This window comes from Homalodisca vitripennis, chromosome 5 (genome assembly GCF_021130785.1).
Source record: "Homalodisca vitripennis isolate AUS2020 chromosome 5, UT_GWSS_2.1, whole genome shotgun sequence".
NCBI classification, from domain to species: domain Eukaryota; kingdom Metazoa; phylum Arthropoda; class Insecta; order Hemiptera; family Cicadellidae; genus Homalodisca; species Homalodisca vitripennis.
Genome location: NC_060211.1, coordinates 23,044,239 through 23,059,169, shown reverse-complemented (window position 1 = coordinate 23,059,169; position 14,931 = coordinate 23,044,239). Strand labels below are relative to the sequence as shown.

Genomic DNA, 14,931 nt, shown 5'->3' with positions numbered 1-14,931 from the left:
GTAAAAGTACAATATTACTGTTTTCAATAACAAATATCGTGTTCATACAGACATAAGAAAAATGTTGGGATATGGGCTGATTATATTTTAAAGGAATAAGAATTAATTTCCTTATTGAGGATTACTAGACATAATAAACTATTTAAATAAAAAGTCACATGTAAATGTAAAATATCAGAAAGAAATTATTTTACTTGGATTTAATTAAGAATAACGAATTTTATTGTAATCTATTGGATGGAGAGCAGCAGTTTCAAAATTATATACCAGTAAAAAGGCAGAGAACAAATAAATAATTTATGTACACGTGCTCACAATAGTCATACGATTGTCTTAGATAACTAATTGTGTGATTGCGTAAGCATTCTAAGGCATGATTAGTAAACTTTGGGGAAATGTTTGTCTAAAATTTGTCAGTTACTGTCCAACTCAAAAATATGGCTATTACTAACATAGTTTGTAGAAGCTATTTTCATGTTTACCAAACGCATAAACTAAAACAGCTTCTCTAATAAAATGTTGTTTAGATTGCTTACAATACTTTTTTAATAACAGTAATTTTCGTAGGAACATAATTCAAATTGGAAATAATTTATTGGTAAGAGACACATTGACATATACCTGCTGTTTTAAATCCAAACATACACGTTACAGGAAGTAACAGTCATACTTGATAGCTACGAAATAATTATATGAATATATTTCAAGATACATTGTACTCTGTGCGTCTTTACTTTTCACTTTAGGGTTTGGACAGTTTGGCGCATTGAGCTCGGTCTGACAATGACTCACAACTAGACTTTTTCTAAAAACTAAACTTTTTCTTCAAAATGTAATTAAAACCTAATAAAAATATTGATATTCCTGTATAGTTATGTATTGCTTAGTAATATCTAAAATATTATAAAGTAATAATGTCTTTTTTTCAGGAATGCGACTCGGAAGAATTTCCTTACTACGTAAGTTTTGAAACATGTTCTCTGGAAAAGCTTTACTTTTGCTCAGGCTTAATTCTTGTTGAGTTCTTCATTTGAAATATGTATTTTTCTGCTTTTTGAGACATCGAAACATTAACGCAATTAAGTTTTTTATTTCGGGATCCTTAGGAACTATTTTTGTTTTCCTTAGGAGCCCTATTCTGTTTATTTCAGTCATTTTAATAGAGGAAATGTGATAATTTTAGTGCAATTAGTAATTGTTTTAGTACTTCTGTTAATAAGCTTTTAGTAATTTATTTATTTTTTTTAATTACTGACGTATAACTTATAATGTATTTCAATTTAGTGATTAAAGTTTTAGAGTCAAAAACTATTTCTATAGTTCCATATGAATTTTTAATTTTAAAGAGTACGCTCCCATGTCAATTTGTACTAACAATTCACGGTCAGATCTACTCCCTTAATATAACTAAAGACTAAAATCTTATTTAGGTGTTATTTTTTTAAATTATTCTTTATTCTATTGGTGACAATGTTATCTTATTAAAATTAGCAAAGCATGCCCAAAGTTTGATGACTGGCTTTAAAAAATTTGCTCAGACTATTTAAATAAAGAATATAATTTATATGACTAATTGGTAGTTCGTATTAACAAAAGGGTGTAAAAACGTCTGTGGCTGATAGTACTCATTATTATAAACACAAAATGTCCTACAAACAAAGCTGAGAAATGTATTGTTTAGTTACCAGCCGCCATTTTGTATTTTTGCAAAACAATTTTTACCTCTAGAAGTAGTAAAGCTACAGATACCAAACTTCGTACATATGTAGCAATACATAAGAAGATAACAAAAAAATAATTTTGTGATTTGCTTTAACAAAATTGCATTTGTTGAACATGTTTAAAACCAAATAACAAAAAAGGCCTGTATTGTTATAAAATATTTTCAAGATGACAACTATTTAGTCATTTTTATAGCAAATTCACGGGTACCTTTTGAAAATAAATCACTCAACACAACAAGTCACAGTCGAGCGCTATTTGTCACTCTCGGCTTGTGCAAGCGTACCTTTAAAGTGGTCATGCTCGCTTATGCTCGCGTTGACGAATTTCGTTGCAAAGTGTATTGTCGGGAATTATTATAACATTACTTAATAGTTGGTACCTTGTAAACTCTTTTTAACTATACTGTTTTTTGTTTTGTTATTTCACTTTAAACAATTACAACAGGTAAAATTTTTTTATTATTAAAGCAAATCATACCATTATATTTTATGTTTCCTCTTATGTATTGATGCCTATGTGTGAAGTTTGGTGTTTGCAGCTTTACTAATTCTATAAATATTAATTGTTTTGTAAATATACAAAATGTTGGCTCGCGGCCAAACAACACATTTCTCGACCTGTGTTTCTAGAACATTTTTTGTTTGGAATAATGATTAACAGTTCCAAAGGACCCTTTTGGGAACACCCTGTATATATAAGACCGAAGGACAGATCGATCAATTACAATGTACCAAGTGTCAAATTATGTTAATATTTAAGTGGAGCAGTTTATTAATCATACAATATTTATACCCAATAATTGTTGTAATATCTCTAAAACAGTATTTTTTACATTCCAGCCACCGGCGTACGTTGGGGACGTGATGGAAAGGCCTGCAATAGCTCGTCGCCGTGAACCCAAGTCTGCTATATATAGGTATATAAATCCGGTAAGAGAAATGCAGCATTCGATTAAGAACTATGTGCTTCCATTAAAAATATAATGCGTGGATTAGTTTTATATTAATAGGTATTTCAAATCAAATCAATTCAAATTATTTATTCACACACAAAATAATACATATACACTACACTTCCATAATATTTGAAATAAAAAATTCCCGTATGGATTATAGATCTGAGTGAGGGGAAGAGTCCATACATATAGCAATATATTCTTGAATTAAATTTATATGGTATTGTTTTCATGAAAATTTACAACGTTTTTGGTTTAAGATTGTACAAAGTACATTATTATGAAAAGTATAAGTAAATACGAATATACATAGATATGTACCTATTCATTTTAAGCACCGCTTAACCATATTATACTGGTAAATTGATGAAAACAAAAATACTATCAAACCAAATCTAAAAATAATAATTCTCATATTAAATATTTCCTGGTAGCAGGATAAACACAATTTATTAGTCCCACGAACGAATCGGTACCCATGTTGGGAAAAGTATTTATGAGAAAAAGAGATCTATGAGAAAAGTCTCTAAGAGAAAGGTATAAAAGAAAAACAACTTTTGGGCATGTTCCTCACATTAATGACTTCCTTTTTATTTATATAAACCTAGTGAATTATTCCAAATGTGTTTATATAAACAACTCCAAATCTTTTGAATGAGTGATTGGAATTTTAAATTAGTGAGTGATTGTCAGTGTAGTATTGTGCTAATGCCGACCATCCTTTGAAATTGGAACGGTCACTTATAACGGCCTATCTTGGAAGCATCGGTCTTGACTTGGTCTATGCTGGAATTTAAATAGACACGGGCGAGACACGGATATTCTCTGGGTGTAGTTTAAAATCAGTGAAATTCTGTTTTCCCATACGCTGATTTGTCGGCAAAAAAATTACAGAAAAACCCTAACTCATGTCAGTTGTTTATGGCTTGGTACCGTAGACCTCAAGTCAAAGAAAACAGTCCATATTGAAATCATTAGACTTGAGGAAGACGACGGAATTGAAGAGGAAATGATATTATATTGTTACATTCTCAAGTGTGCGTATATCAACCAGTGACAGTTTTAAACCTCGGGAGAAAATGAGGTTGTTTACAAAATTATTTGTTTACGCTTGACGCATTATGTTAGATTAGCAAAAGATTAAATATATACCTTGCTTGATGAAATACAAGATTCGATCTAATTAACATCGACCTATGGTTACATTTAAGAATTCCCATCGACTCATTACACAGGTTTACTAAAAAATATTTTTTTTCTGTAAAATTGATCAAAATAGGTGTTTCTTATGTATTTTGCCTTGCTAAACACGAAAATAACAATAAAAAGTATGTAGGACGTACGGATTTTTTGATACAAGACATCCTAAGAAACTTAAGAAAAGTATAGTTTAACAACTATGAGAATAGGGATTTTCAATAAATTGTTGACAGAAATGTTCCAACCAAACTTAAGTTTATTATTATATACATTAAAGTGAATAAATAAAGAACATTTTCACTTCAAGTTGACACTAAAGGCTGTTATTATTATTTTACTTCTTTCTGTTGTGGGGTGTGAAAATCTTCCCGTTTCAGGAACCAACAATAGTCGCCCATCATCGGAAGGATCCCAGCGGCCTTGATATCTGCTTTCAATTGTTTCTGATGTCCTGGTGGAACCTCTCGCCTTGTTCGTCACTTACGGCTCCCAGATTTTCCGGAAAAAAAGTCCAAGTGAGAGTGGAGAAAGTGTATTTTTAAAGGACATTCGACAACCCATAGATTGGTACGCTTTCAAAAGATCTTGGGACTAATTTTTTGTAGTTTTCCTCCTTGTTATTTCCTAGAAAACCCTTTCACAACCTGGAAAATGATTTCCAAGCGGCCAACTCTTTTTTATTGAGTTTTGTTTCGAACTCAGGATCTTTAATCATTTTTCTGATATCTGGACCAGTAAAAGAACACCTTCTTTGAATCTTAGCTTCGCTCAGCTGAGGAAACAAAACTGGATAGGTATGCAAATCCTTCACCTTCTCTACTCATTGCCTTTACAAAGTTTTTTATCAATCCAAGTTTGATGTGCAGTGGTGGTAGAATTATATTTTCAGGATCTACAAGAGGTATATTGAGTATATTTCTATCACCAGGCGTGTAGTTAGACCTTTTTGGCCATTCTTTTTGCTGGTAGTGCTTGTCTGACGCTCTACTATCCCATAAGCATATGAAGCAACAGTATTTTGTGTAGCCACCCTGAAGGCCCATAAGAATAGCAACTACTTTGAAAATCTGCACATATTTGCCACTTGTACTCATCGTATTGAATTGCCTTTTAGGATGGCTGCCATGTTGTCGTATGTTTCTTTTCATTTATAACCAGAATAAGCGACAGGTATCGATGGTTTCTTATTACCATTATGTAATAGGACAGCTTTTAGGCTATATTTGGACGAATCGATAAAAGACGCCATTCATCCGGTGTATGATTAATGCCAAGTTCATCCATCAGCCCAGTCACATCAAAACAAACACACATTGAACCCTCAAGTTTAAAGAAGGCTGGAAAACTGTACATTTCTTTTTCTAAAGCAAGACACTGTCGTGCCTTTTGCTAGAAGATTCCATTCTTGCAGTCGTGATCCTAACAGTTCTGCTTTCTGTTTAGAGAGGCCTAAATCACGAACAAGATCATTCAATTCGTTTTGTTTGATAAAATGTGGTTCGTTTGACATCTGAGGCTCAAAGGTAGGATCGTTAGGGTTATCTGTTTGCTCAGTTACATCTTCACTGTCCATTTGCTGGCAATCATCTTCACTAATATTGGGAATAAAAAAATTTTCCCAGTCAACTGGAGGGGTGGGAATTGGCAAATCGTCTCCATGTGGAACTGGCTTGATTGCTGAGGGCACGTCTGGGTACTGGATTTTACATTTTTGCTTCTTTGAATATCCCTCAGGGTTTGACAAACAAAATAACAATCATTGAAATGGTTGCTAGGCTCACGCCAAACCATTGGAACAGCAAAGGGCATTGACCTTCTGCTCCCTTTGGCCCATTGGATAAGGTTGGACCGAAACAGCTAATGCAGCAAATATGTGGGGCCCAACTTTTATCCTGGTCCCCCACCTTGCAGCCAAAATAAAGGAAGTATGCCTTTCTTACCTCTTCAGTTATAGGCCTTCCTTGTGATTTAATGATGTACCTTCCACACACGTAACAAAACTTGTCTGGAGGATTTTTACAAACTCGACGTAAACTAGACATTACAAAAAAATTACTTAAGAAGTGTTGAAATTAAACTGAACACACAACCTCTTTCTTAAAATACCTGCTCACTACTGCTGTGCTGCTGTGAGTCACCAGACACAAAGGAATGTTTATCTTGCCCCCCACCACTGCTCTGCAGGGCTGCCAACCACTTTCAGCTTTTAAACACAAAATTTATGGTATATGACTATGACAGCGGTACTATAACATAAAACTGAGACGTGGTAGGCTATTTATGCTTTCAGTTTTGGATTTTGTAACTTAAAAATAAACAAAAAAAACCTTATTTAATGAATGTTACATTTTGTGTGTAAACCTGTGTTATTGGCCACCTTAATTGTCATAAATTTGGAAAATAATTGAGAATTGCACAAAAGTGCTGTAAAACTCAATATTAAAATCGACTGCCAATCAATTTTGCTGCCAATCTAAAAATCAACAGTTTTTACTAGATACTGCAGCTTTAATTTTTTTTCCATAAATTTGCAAACGCAAGTGAACTCCGCTTGTGTTAACCTGTACAGAAGGTGTATAAGAAAAACGTTGCAGTTAATTTATTGGTTGGTATGTAAAAGGTTGCTTCCTTGCAAGGTATTTAACTATTAGAGATGCACAAAAATCTCTAACCACCAAGGTAGTTTGAAACATGATAATTTGATTTCAATGATTTATTTACCTCATTTACCTTAACCTACAAGTACCTGATGATGAATTCGTTGAATTCAAAATGTACATTGTACAAAATAAAATCTATAACAAAGTGTTAAAAGGTTTATTATCGTATACCTATTTAATACTTAAATAATAAATAATTTAAACACCCTAATATTTAAAATTACCCACTACGAGGTTTAATTGGCTAACCGTGTTTTCTTTCCCAATACCTAATCAATAAAACAGATTCCGACTGTATTCATGATAATCTTAACTTAGAGGGTGGAAAATTCTGTGTTAAACTCTACCTCATACTGTAGATATTCTAGAAATTACTAGAGATATCAATTTGAAGACATTATTTAAAAACATTTGATTATAGAATTCTTAAAGTGTTGGTTGGAAATCTGCTTTGTACAATAAAATCCGAGTTGTTGGAAATGCGTGCTTTGTGATCATAAATATTATTGAGTGTAATTATTTACGGCCTGCCATATGATTATTCAGTTGGAATATGAATACTGCTCTGACGAGTCCTCCCTGTCATATGCGTCTTTAGAAGAAGAGGCTCAAGCTGAATCGTCGTGTGCTCCGGCTCTACCTACTGGTAAATATCTAATTTTAGGCCAATTTCTTTCTACAAATTTATTTATATTCTGAACAACGTATCAGTGCTTGTTGTACTCACACACGCGTTTTATTTATAAAACACTACAATTTCACAAAGAGAAAAATATTTTAAAAATTTAATTTTCCAAATTGTATTAAACTAAAACAGTTTAGTTTTTTAAGTTATAGATCAACAAGGACGTGAAGTTATAACACATGTACATACTGTAAATATTTCAAATGTTTTACTCAGCCATTATTATTTTCACCTCAATAAAAAAGTTCCTAATTTACATACCTGTAATTTCACGAGGATGATAAAAAATTGCAACACTTTAAAGAAAACAACTTGGCGCATTGAGGATTTTTGACCAGATGTTTTTATCACTTAATTGCAAAATGCCTGGCTTTCAACATTACTTACGGCAAAATTAGTGAATAAATTAATCGTAGAAATTTCGATAGTTATTTTAGTGTTTTACGTAAAATCTTGTATTTGGTTGTGAAAAGGTGAACACCCTTAGTTCTTAACCAAGGACACTGCGTAAGTGTAAAATTGACCTTTTATGTGATTTCCGTATACAGTTCTGTTGATGAAGAAAATGAAATTTGTGGAAAACTTAAAGAAACAAACAATGTATTTTATTTTTGACCCAGTTCCCTTCTCTGAACTTACCCTGATTCTGCAAAATCTTCATCAAAATGTACGCCTCCATACATGCTAGTTAGGTAATCCAAAAATTCGTATTAGTGTTATAGCCGAGATTAAACAAACTTTTAAAATAGTATTGATATCAATTCGAAATAATGGCTAACCATATAAATACATTACAACTTTGACAAGAGTATTGCCCGCCGTGTTGAAACTTACTTGAGTATAATACAAATAATTTTGACAATTTCAGTCCCTCTGTGGTGAGCAATGTTTAGTCAACATATTACTTCAGTTTCAGTTTAAACTCCGTTACACTGAAGGTGGCTCTCCAATGCGAGGCCGAAACATTACATATATGTATTTGAATACCCTGTTGTTTTTTTAAGCAATTTAGAGTTTGTTCCCAGAGACACCCAAAAAGACCCGCAAGACAGTGAGATTCTCCGAGAACGTTATGGTACAACTTATATCTCCAAACAAAACGACTTCTTCATCCGAACCGTCCTCGCCCGAAATATGCTCGCCCGATTCATCTTACGAACAGCCAGCATTGCCGTGTCCACCCGTCCATGAGCCCTTCACCGTGTACTCATCACCCGAGCCATCCACATCAGCTCAAGCCCAAGAATGGCTGAGGAGAAGTCAAGCCCAAAACTGTGTCAGCCAATCACAACCAGGATCTTACACGTATGAGTCGCCCCAACCGTCTACATCCACAAAGGGCAAACCACATATAACAACTGAATTCACTGACACAGGTTCAAAGATTTCTATAACAACACGCGATTCAACACCATCCGGTACTGTAAGCCAAACAATAACGCTTTCTCAGGAATCTGCACCCAGAGAAATGACAGACAGTGAACGGATGTCAAGGTATGGAACAATGCGGAAACCACCAAGGACAGCGTCCACATACAGGCCCCCGCTGGTAGAACTTCCACCAGAAAAGCCACGCTACCAAAGAACCGAACAGACGATATTCGGACCCTGTTTACCGGTTACGTACGGTTCAACTCGACCATCTCTACCGAAAACAGCTGCAGGTAAATTCGCTGCGGTAACCGGTAAATTCACACCGAGAGCAACATCCTCTCCGAGACCGTCTCCTCAACCCCGTCCTCCAAGAATTCCACAACCGCAGAGAGCGGCCTCGGTTCCTGGAATACCGGGAAGGTCGGCCCATTGTTCTCGAGGAACTTCCCAATCAAGAGTGGATGCTCCAACACCTACCCAAAGACCACCTCCGAGACCTATTCAAAGGCCTAATCCAAGAGCTGCTCAAAGTCCTTCTCAAAGAGGTACCCAAAGTCCTTGCCAAAGAGCTACTGCAACAAGGCCGAGTCCTCAATGCAGGAGAGAATCTCAGACTACTCAACAAAGATACGCAGGAACATCCAGAGAAAGACAGCAAGCGCGTCCAACTACGCGAGTGGGCTCTCCTGCTATAGACCCCATTCGAGATTATAGACTGCCTCCTGCAGCCCTTGAGGTAAGGAGTTTTGAATTATTCTGTAAAGAAAACTACATTTAAACTCATATAAGTTACCATCAAACTTATACTTAAGTTACCATAACTTAAGTACAAATCACTAAATTCAATTTTCGTTGAATTGGATTTAACATTAATGGCTCAGTAAACAATCAATATTTAGTTTCTGTTTCAGTAGGGATTTGGAAAGGATATCATAAAAAGGTGGAAATAGTTATAACATAACATTTTAATATTTGGCAAGACGAATAGTACAAAGAAGAAAAAATAATAAAACAACAGTACATTTTTAAATAGGAACCAATAATAGTATTGAAAGTTGGATGTGTAGCAGTACGAAAATAAAGTAATAATATAGAAGATTTTTCAAATACATATGTCACAACAGTTTTTTTTTTTTATACATACCGTTATGTGGTACCGTAAGTAACAGCGTCTATGTTTTTGCGTACATCCGCAGAAGTAACAGAAACAAATACAGAGAACGCATGTGAACAAGACTAAATAAATATATACATCTAAAATATTTACTACTAGCAACAAGGATAAAATAATAAACTTCTAATTAGTTTTTATTCTCCACCCTTGACAATGAGCCTCGGAGAAAGTTTGTAAAATAAGAATAATCTTAAGGAACTAGTAGTATTGCGATAGATAATATAAATAGTTTTACTTCGATTACCAACGAATTATTAAAATGTACAATAAATATATTGCAATTTTGAATATGGTTTGTAGTTAAATAGGTTTTACTTACTTTTCAAAGACATATATTATTGTATCCATTTTCACATATCAGAGGTGTCCTTCGGAGTTACTAAAAATAACTTTAATCCTACGCAGTGTCGCTTCAGCTATTTAAAACAGCTTGGCGTAAACGGTTTTTAAGAAACGTGACATTCATAGAGAAATGACAATTTATTTAAAGGGCAAAATATAAGCTGATATGGAATACAATGAAGAATTATCGAAGGATTTTGATTGATTGATATGCTATGAATACACAGTTGAAAAAGTAGTTTAACGACAAACCATTTAGTATTCTGATGATTGTACAGTGATGTTTTAAGCGATAACGTTGTGGTACATACGTGACAAGAGTACTCTTGAACAATCTTGTTGTTTTTCAAATAAGAGTTAGGTTTTTAGTACTATACACTAATATTTTGTATTCATTGTATAAATAATTTATTATCTAAATTTGCCAACAGTTGGAGGGTGAAATGCTAGACATTAACGACCAATTAGAAAGACTGCAATATGACCTAGTGTCACCAATTGTGAGTAGCCTACATGTATTTGATCTTAATAGTATTTAATTGTTAAACTAATCAAAAGCTCAAATGGTTACGAGTATTACTATGAGTACATGATCCTTGGTTATTACTGTATTGTTACACACTAAGGCCGACTTATCTCTAAAGATTATCTCTAAAATGGGGATTGTTTTAATGATGTTCCTGTTGAAAGCTGTGGAGCTCCCGGATATCGTAATGTAACGTGAGGTATCATACACAATTTTCCTGAACCTATCGTTTTTGCTTCAATATGGCTTCTAATTCGGTTGTCTACATTTCGTTATTTACTAGAATGAGTCACTTTTTGGACTCTGCTTTCATGTTTGTTTCTCAACTTCGATCAGTTTGTTGTATGTGTACATATGTTAACACCAAAACAAATTAAAGGACGATAAATATGTATATATATATATATATATATATATATATATATATATATATTGTACTTGATTACGAACAGTGATTATCTTGTCAGGAATTGAAAAAAATGTCTCTATATACAAGAAAGGTTCATGTCTGAAGGGGATATGGAAATTTTTGGACGATCAATATAATAATGATAAGTATTTACCTGAATTAAAGTGCATGTTAAACTCAAAGATCGGTCGATAACGACTATAATTGTCTTTCGTTAATTTTTATTTAAATTTAAAAATAAGAGCAAATAGTTTTTCACAGCTACACGACTAAATATTTTTTTATTCTGACGTATTAATGGATTGCCAAATACATACAAGTCTATTGACTGTTAAAATAATTAATTTTGTGAATAAATTACTGTTGAAAGTAAAGTTTTAGGACAGGCAATTAAAAATGGGCCTATATCCCTAAGTAAAATAGAGTGTAGTAAAATATTGTGGCATGTATTTTTATTCTGAATGCGAAACATAATGTTATGAACAAAAGAAGTATTAATATTAAGAAGTTTTATTAGTGGAAAGATAAATAAAATAATACTAATGTTGAAGGTAAAACAAATGCTACAATTTGTATTTTGTAAATGTTAATTAATTATTAGTAGTACTTGTAAGAATTTTAACAAGATTTTCTTATGAATTACATATTAATTTTATGTAATGAAAACCATTTTTTTTACTATAAAGCACTTCTCGCTCTATCTGGTAAGGACGGAAAAAAATTGTAGCGTGTTGTTTTCCTGTAGATAGGAAGCTGATAGACAATAACGTGAGGCTAAATTTGAAAATGTATGAAAAGAAACCATTTTAAATTGTTTTTTGTATTTACCCTGCAATTGAATTGAATTTAAATAACTCAACACTAGAGTAATTATAAAATATCTGAAGTATTATAGTGGTTTTACGATTTTTAAATTTTCAAATTACGTAATTTAAACTTGCAAACGTTTAGTTAGTTTTAATCTATTTTAAAACTTAGGAAAGCAGGATCCATTCATTTTTGTACATTAGAAGTTTGTATTATCCTACTGTAAAACTTGGAATTGTTCTTTTTAAAAGTGTTCACAAGACAAAATCTCAGCAAAAAATGAACTAGGATGACAGTTACGCCTTACAGCAGCTTCATAAGACATGAACATGTATTCAGTACTTAAGTATTAATATTGAAGCCACATCGAGAATATCCGAAATACTTTAGGATGGTTGTCATTATACTGCAATATAACAGCTAAGACATACTTTTTGATAGTTTTCATTAGTAATATGCATACAAGTAAGTTAGATTTTAATTTTTCAGGTTGAGATAAACGAAACTCTTGTATCGCCAGACATAGTGGAATCGGTGAGTAAATTTAACCGTTTTATTCCTAAACGGCTTATCACATTTTAAAATGATAATAATAACTATCGCTAATTTAATACGTATGAAAACAAAATGCGTAATGACAATCTGAGCAGGCTGTTTTCACTGCACATTATATATAACTCATTTTAAAGGTTGTCATTCACGATGGAAGGTTTGAAAGGATTTTGGAAATTAACATCGTTGTATGTTACAAAAAGTATAATACAACGTTTCGAGGATTTGAACTCTATCATCTTCATCAGGTGGGTGGAGGTATCAATACACAAAAAATAAAGGACAAAAAGGAGAAAATGGTTCAAACATACAGAAAAGCTACTTGGAGTCCAATACTAGCGTTGTCACTGCACATGACGCAAGTCACGAGCACTAGTCACGAGAACGAGAGTTACAATCACATAACACACTTAGCGCAAGCGAAAATGGGATACTGTAATAGCTTTTGGATATCTTTGAACCCATTTCTTGTTCTTCTTCTTTTTTTTTCTTTTTTTTAAAGGAGAGACCGATCCCCTTTTAAGCCTTATTCTGTCCGTCCTCATGGGCAACTGGCCTGTGCGAGGATCTTATCAAACAGAATAAGGGGGAGAGTCGATGCAGTACAAGATCGATGGTAATGATAAAAAGTGCAGCGGTCACAGACAGGATTTGAACCTGCGTTATCTCCAACTCAGACCCAAAGTCCAACGTCTTAGACCGCTCGGCCATCGGCACTCCCAAACCGATCTCTTCTTTTGTATGTATTCATACCTCCTTCACCACCTAACGAAGAGGGTAGATTCCATTCTTCGAAACGTTATGTTATACATTTTGTAACATACAATGATAGCAGACATCCGAATTCCTATTATCCTTCCAACACGTTTTATATTAACTGTTTCATTGTAAATATGTAATATTTGTATATAAAAAACTTCATCTAACAATAAGATGTTATAAATAATGTAAAATCAAAGATTAGATTAATGCAAATTTTAGTTAGTGATTTATAAAAAACAAGCCTGTTAACACTATCCTTACACTAGTACTTACGGTAAATATCAACATAACTTTAACGATCGCGATCCTCTTGGGAAAAAACTATCCGAAATTTAAATGAACTCATTTATGTGCTTATAAATGATACGCTACTAACGGAGTTTGTTCAAATAAGAAATGTCTCTAAAAAGTTTTAAACAAATGGGAACTTGGCAGAAATATTTAAATTATCAATAAGTTTTTTGGCCATCTTGGTACACCTTTTCGTTCCAATATTGCAACCGTTAAAATGAAAATAAATGACAACTCAGTTATTTATGGTTTTTATCGATCACCAATAACTTCCAAAATAAATGCTTGAACAATTACACAATTTGTACAACAATTTTACATAAACTTTACTTCTGGCCTTGGAAAAAAATGTATTCTTTTTTAACACATATACTTAGAATCCTGTTTATAACTTTAATAAAACATAATAGTTGTACTCACAACTATTATGAAGTAAACCGTATAAGTAGTCACTGTAGTCACAAAATCTACCAATTGTTTTTGAATGAGCCAGAAGGGCTATTTAACATGTGCAGAAGTTTTTTCACAACTCGTATCACTGAGCTACATAATAGTGATATTTTATTTTTTAGACAATTACAATGTTTTAATTTGTTTATTGTTTGCATTGCAGTTACAACACAGCTATAACAGGGTGGCTCAGAGTGTGGACAGGCTGCAACACACCATTCATGAGGTAAATAAACATACTTAAGTATCGTAAGTATTGCCATACAATGTGTTTCTTTCATACAATGACGAAGTTCTATTGAATTACATGCGGCTGAAAATAATGTATAACGGGTTATAACCCATTATTATAAAGCCGATCCCTTCATAGTAATTCTAAATCTCCTCTATTCTACCGCAGATTACATTGGTAGACTATTGTATTTTATCTAGTTTAGTAGGTTTGTAGAACTTGAAGTGGCTTGTAAGCTCTTTTTAAAATTTCAAAGTGGAGAAATATGCGCTAGTTTCATATTACTCGTATAAGGCCATTTGGTGGACTTGGTACTATATTTCGTTTCAGCTAATATTTACGTTTATGTTGGTATTCATTGAATTTTGTTTCATGTATTATGTACAGTAGAGAATGATGATTGTATAAGGAAGCCCATGACATGATATTAAATTGGATAAACAATGGTTTCCAGTATTTGGATACAAGATACAATAGCATGGTGTAATATAGGTGAAGTGGCAGCCTCATTGTCTTATGGGGTGCATAATTGAATGCTCTGTGATGTTTCTGATACGATCTCCAAGCACGACGGAGCAACCGAATTATACTAGGAATGTTTGACTCAATTTACATGATGGATTTAGATCCATTTCACCTTCCTTTTATTGCAGCATCTAGTACCTGGCACTGTCTCAGACGTGACTCCAGAAATCTTTCTTATCTATGCGATTGATAACAACATTTACAATATTTTATATTATAAATAACTCGTCTTTAGTGTTCATCAGAATATATAAGTTGGAGT

General features: G+C 33.2%; 1 protein-coding gene across 2 annotated transcripts in view; it reads left to right on the top strand.

The window, feature by feature from the left end:
* Window positions 1-14,931, top strand: part of LOC124361839 (nucleolar and coiled-body phosphoprotein 1-like) — a 43,698-nt gene that overhangs the window by 24,019 nt on the left and 4,748 nt on the right. For both annotated transcript variants that reach the window (XM_046815841.1, XM_046815840.1), the window contains 7 exons: window positions 930-959; window positions 2,565-2,654; window positions 7,087-7,186; window positions 8,251-9,335; window positions 10,547-10,615; window positions 12,347-12,391; window positions 14,076-14,138. In XM_046815841.1, the coding sequence (XP_046671797.1) occupies window positions 930-959; window positions 2,565-2,654; window positions 7,087-7,186; window positions 8,251-9,335; window positions 10,547-10,615; window positions 12,347-12,391; window positions 14,076-14,138 (1,482 nt within the window). The remainder of the gene's footprint in view (window positions 1-929; window positions 960-2,564; window positions 2,655-7,086; window positions 7,187-8,250; window positions 9,336-10,546; window positions 10,616-12,346; window positions 12,392-14,075; window positions 14,139-14,931) is intronic.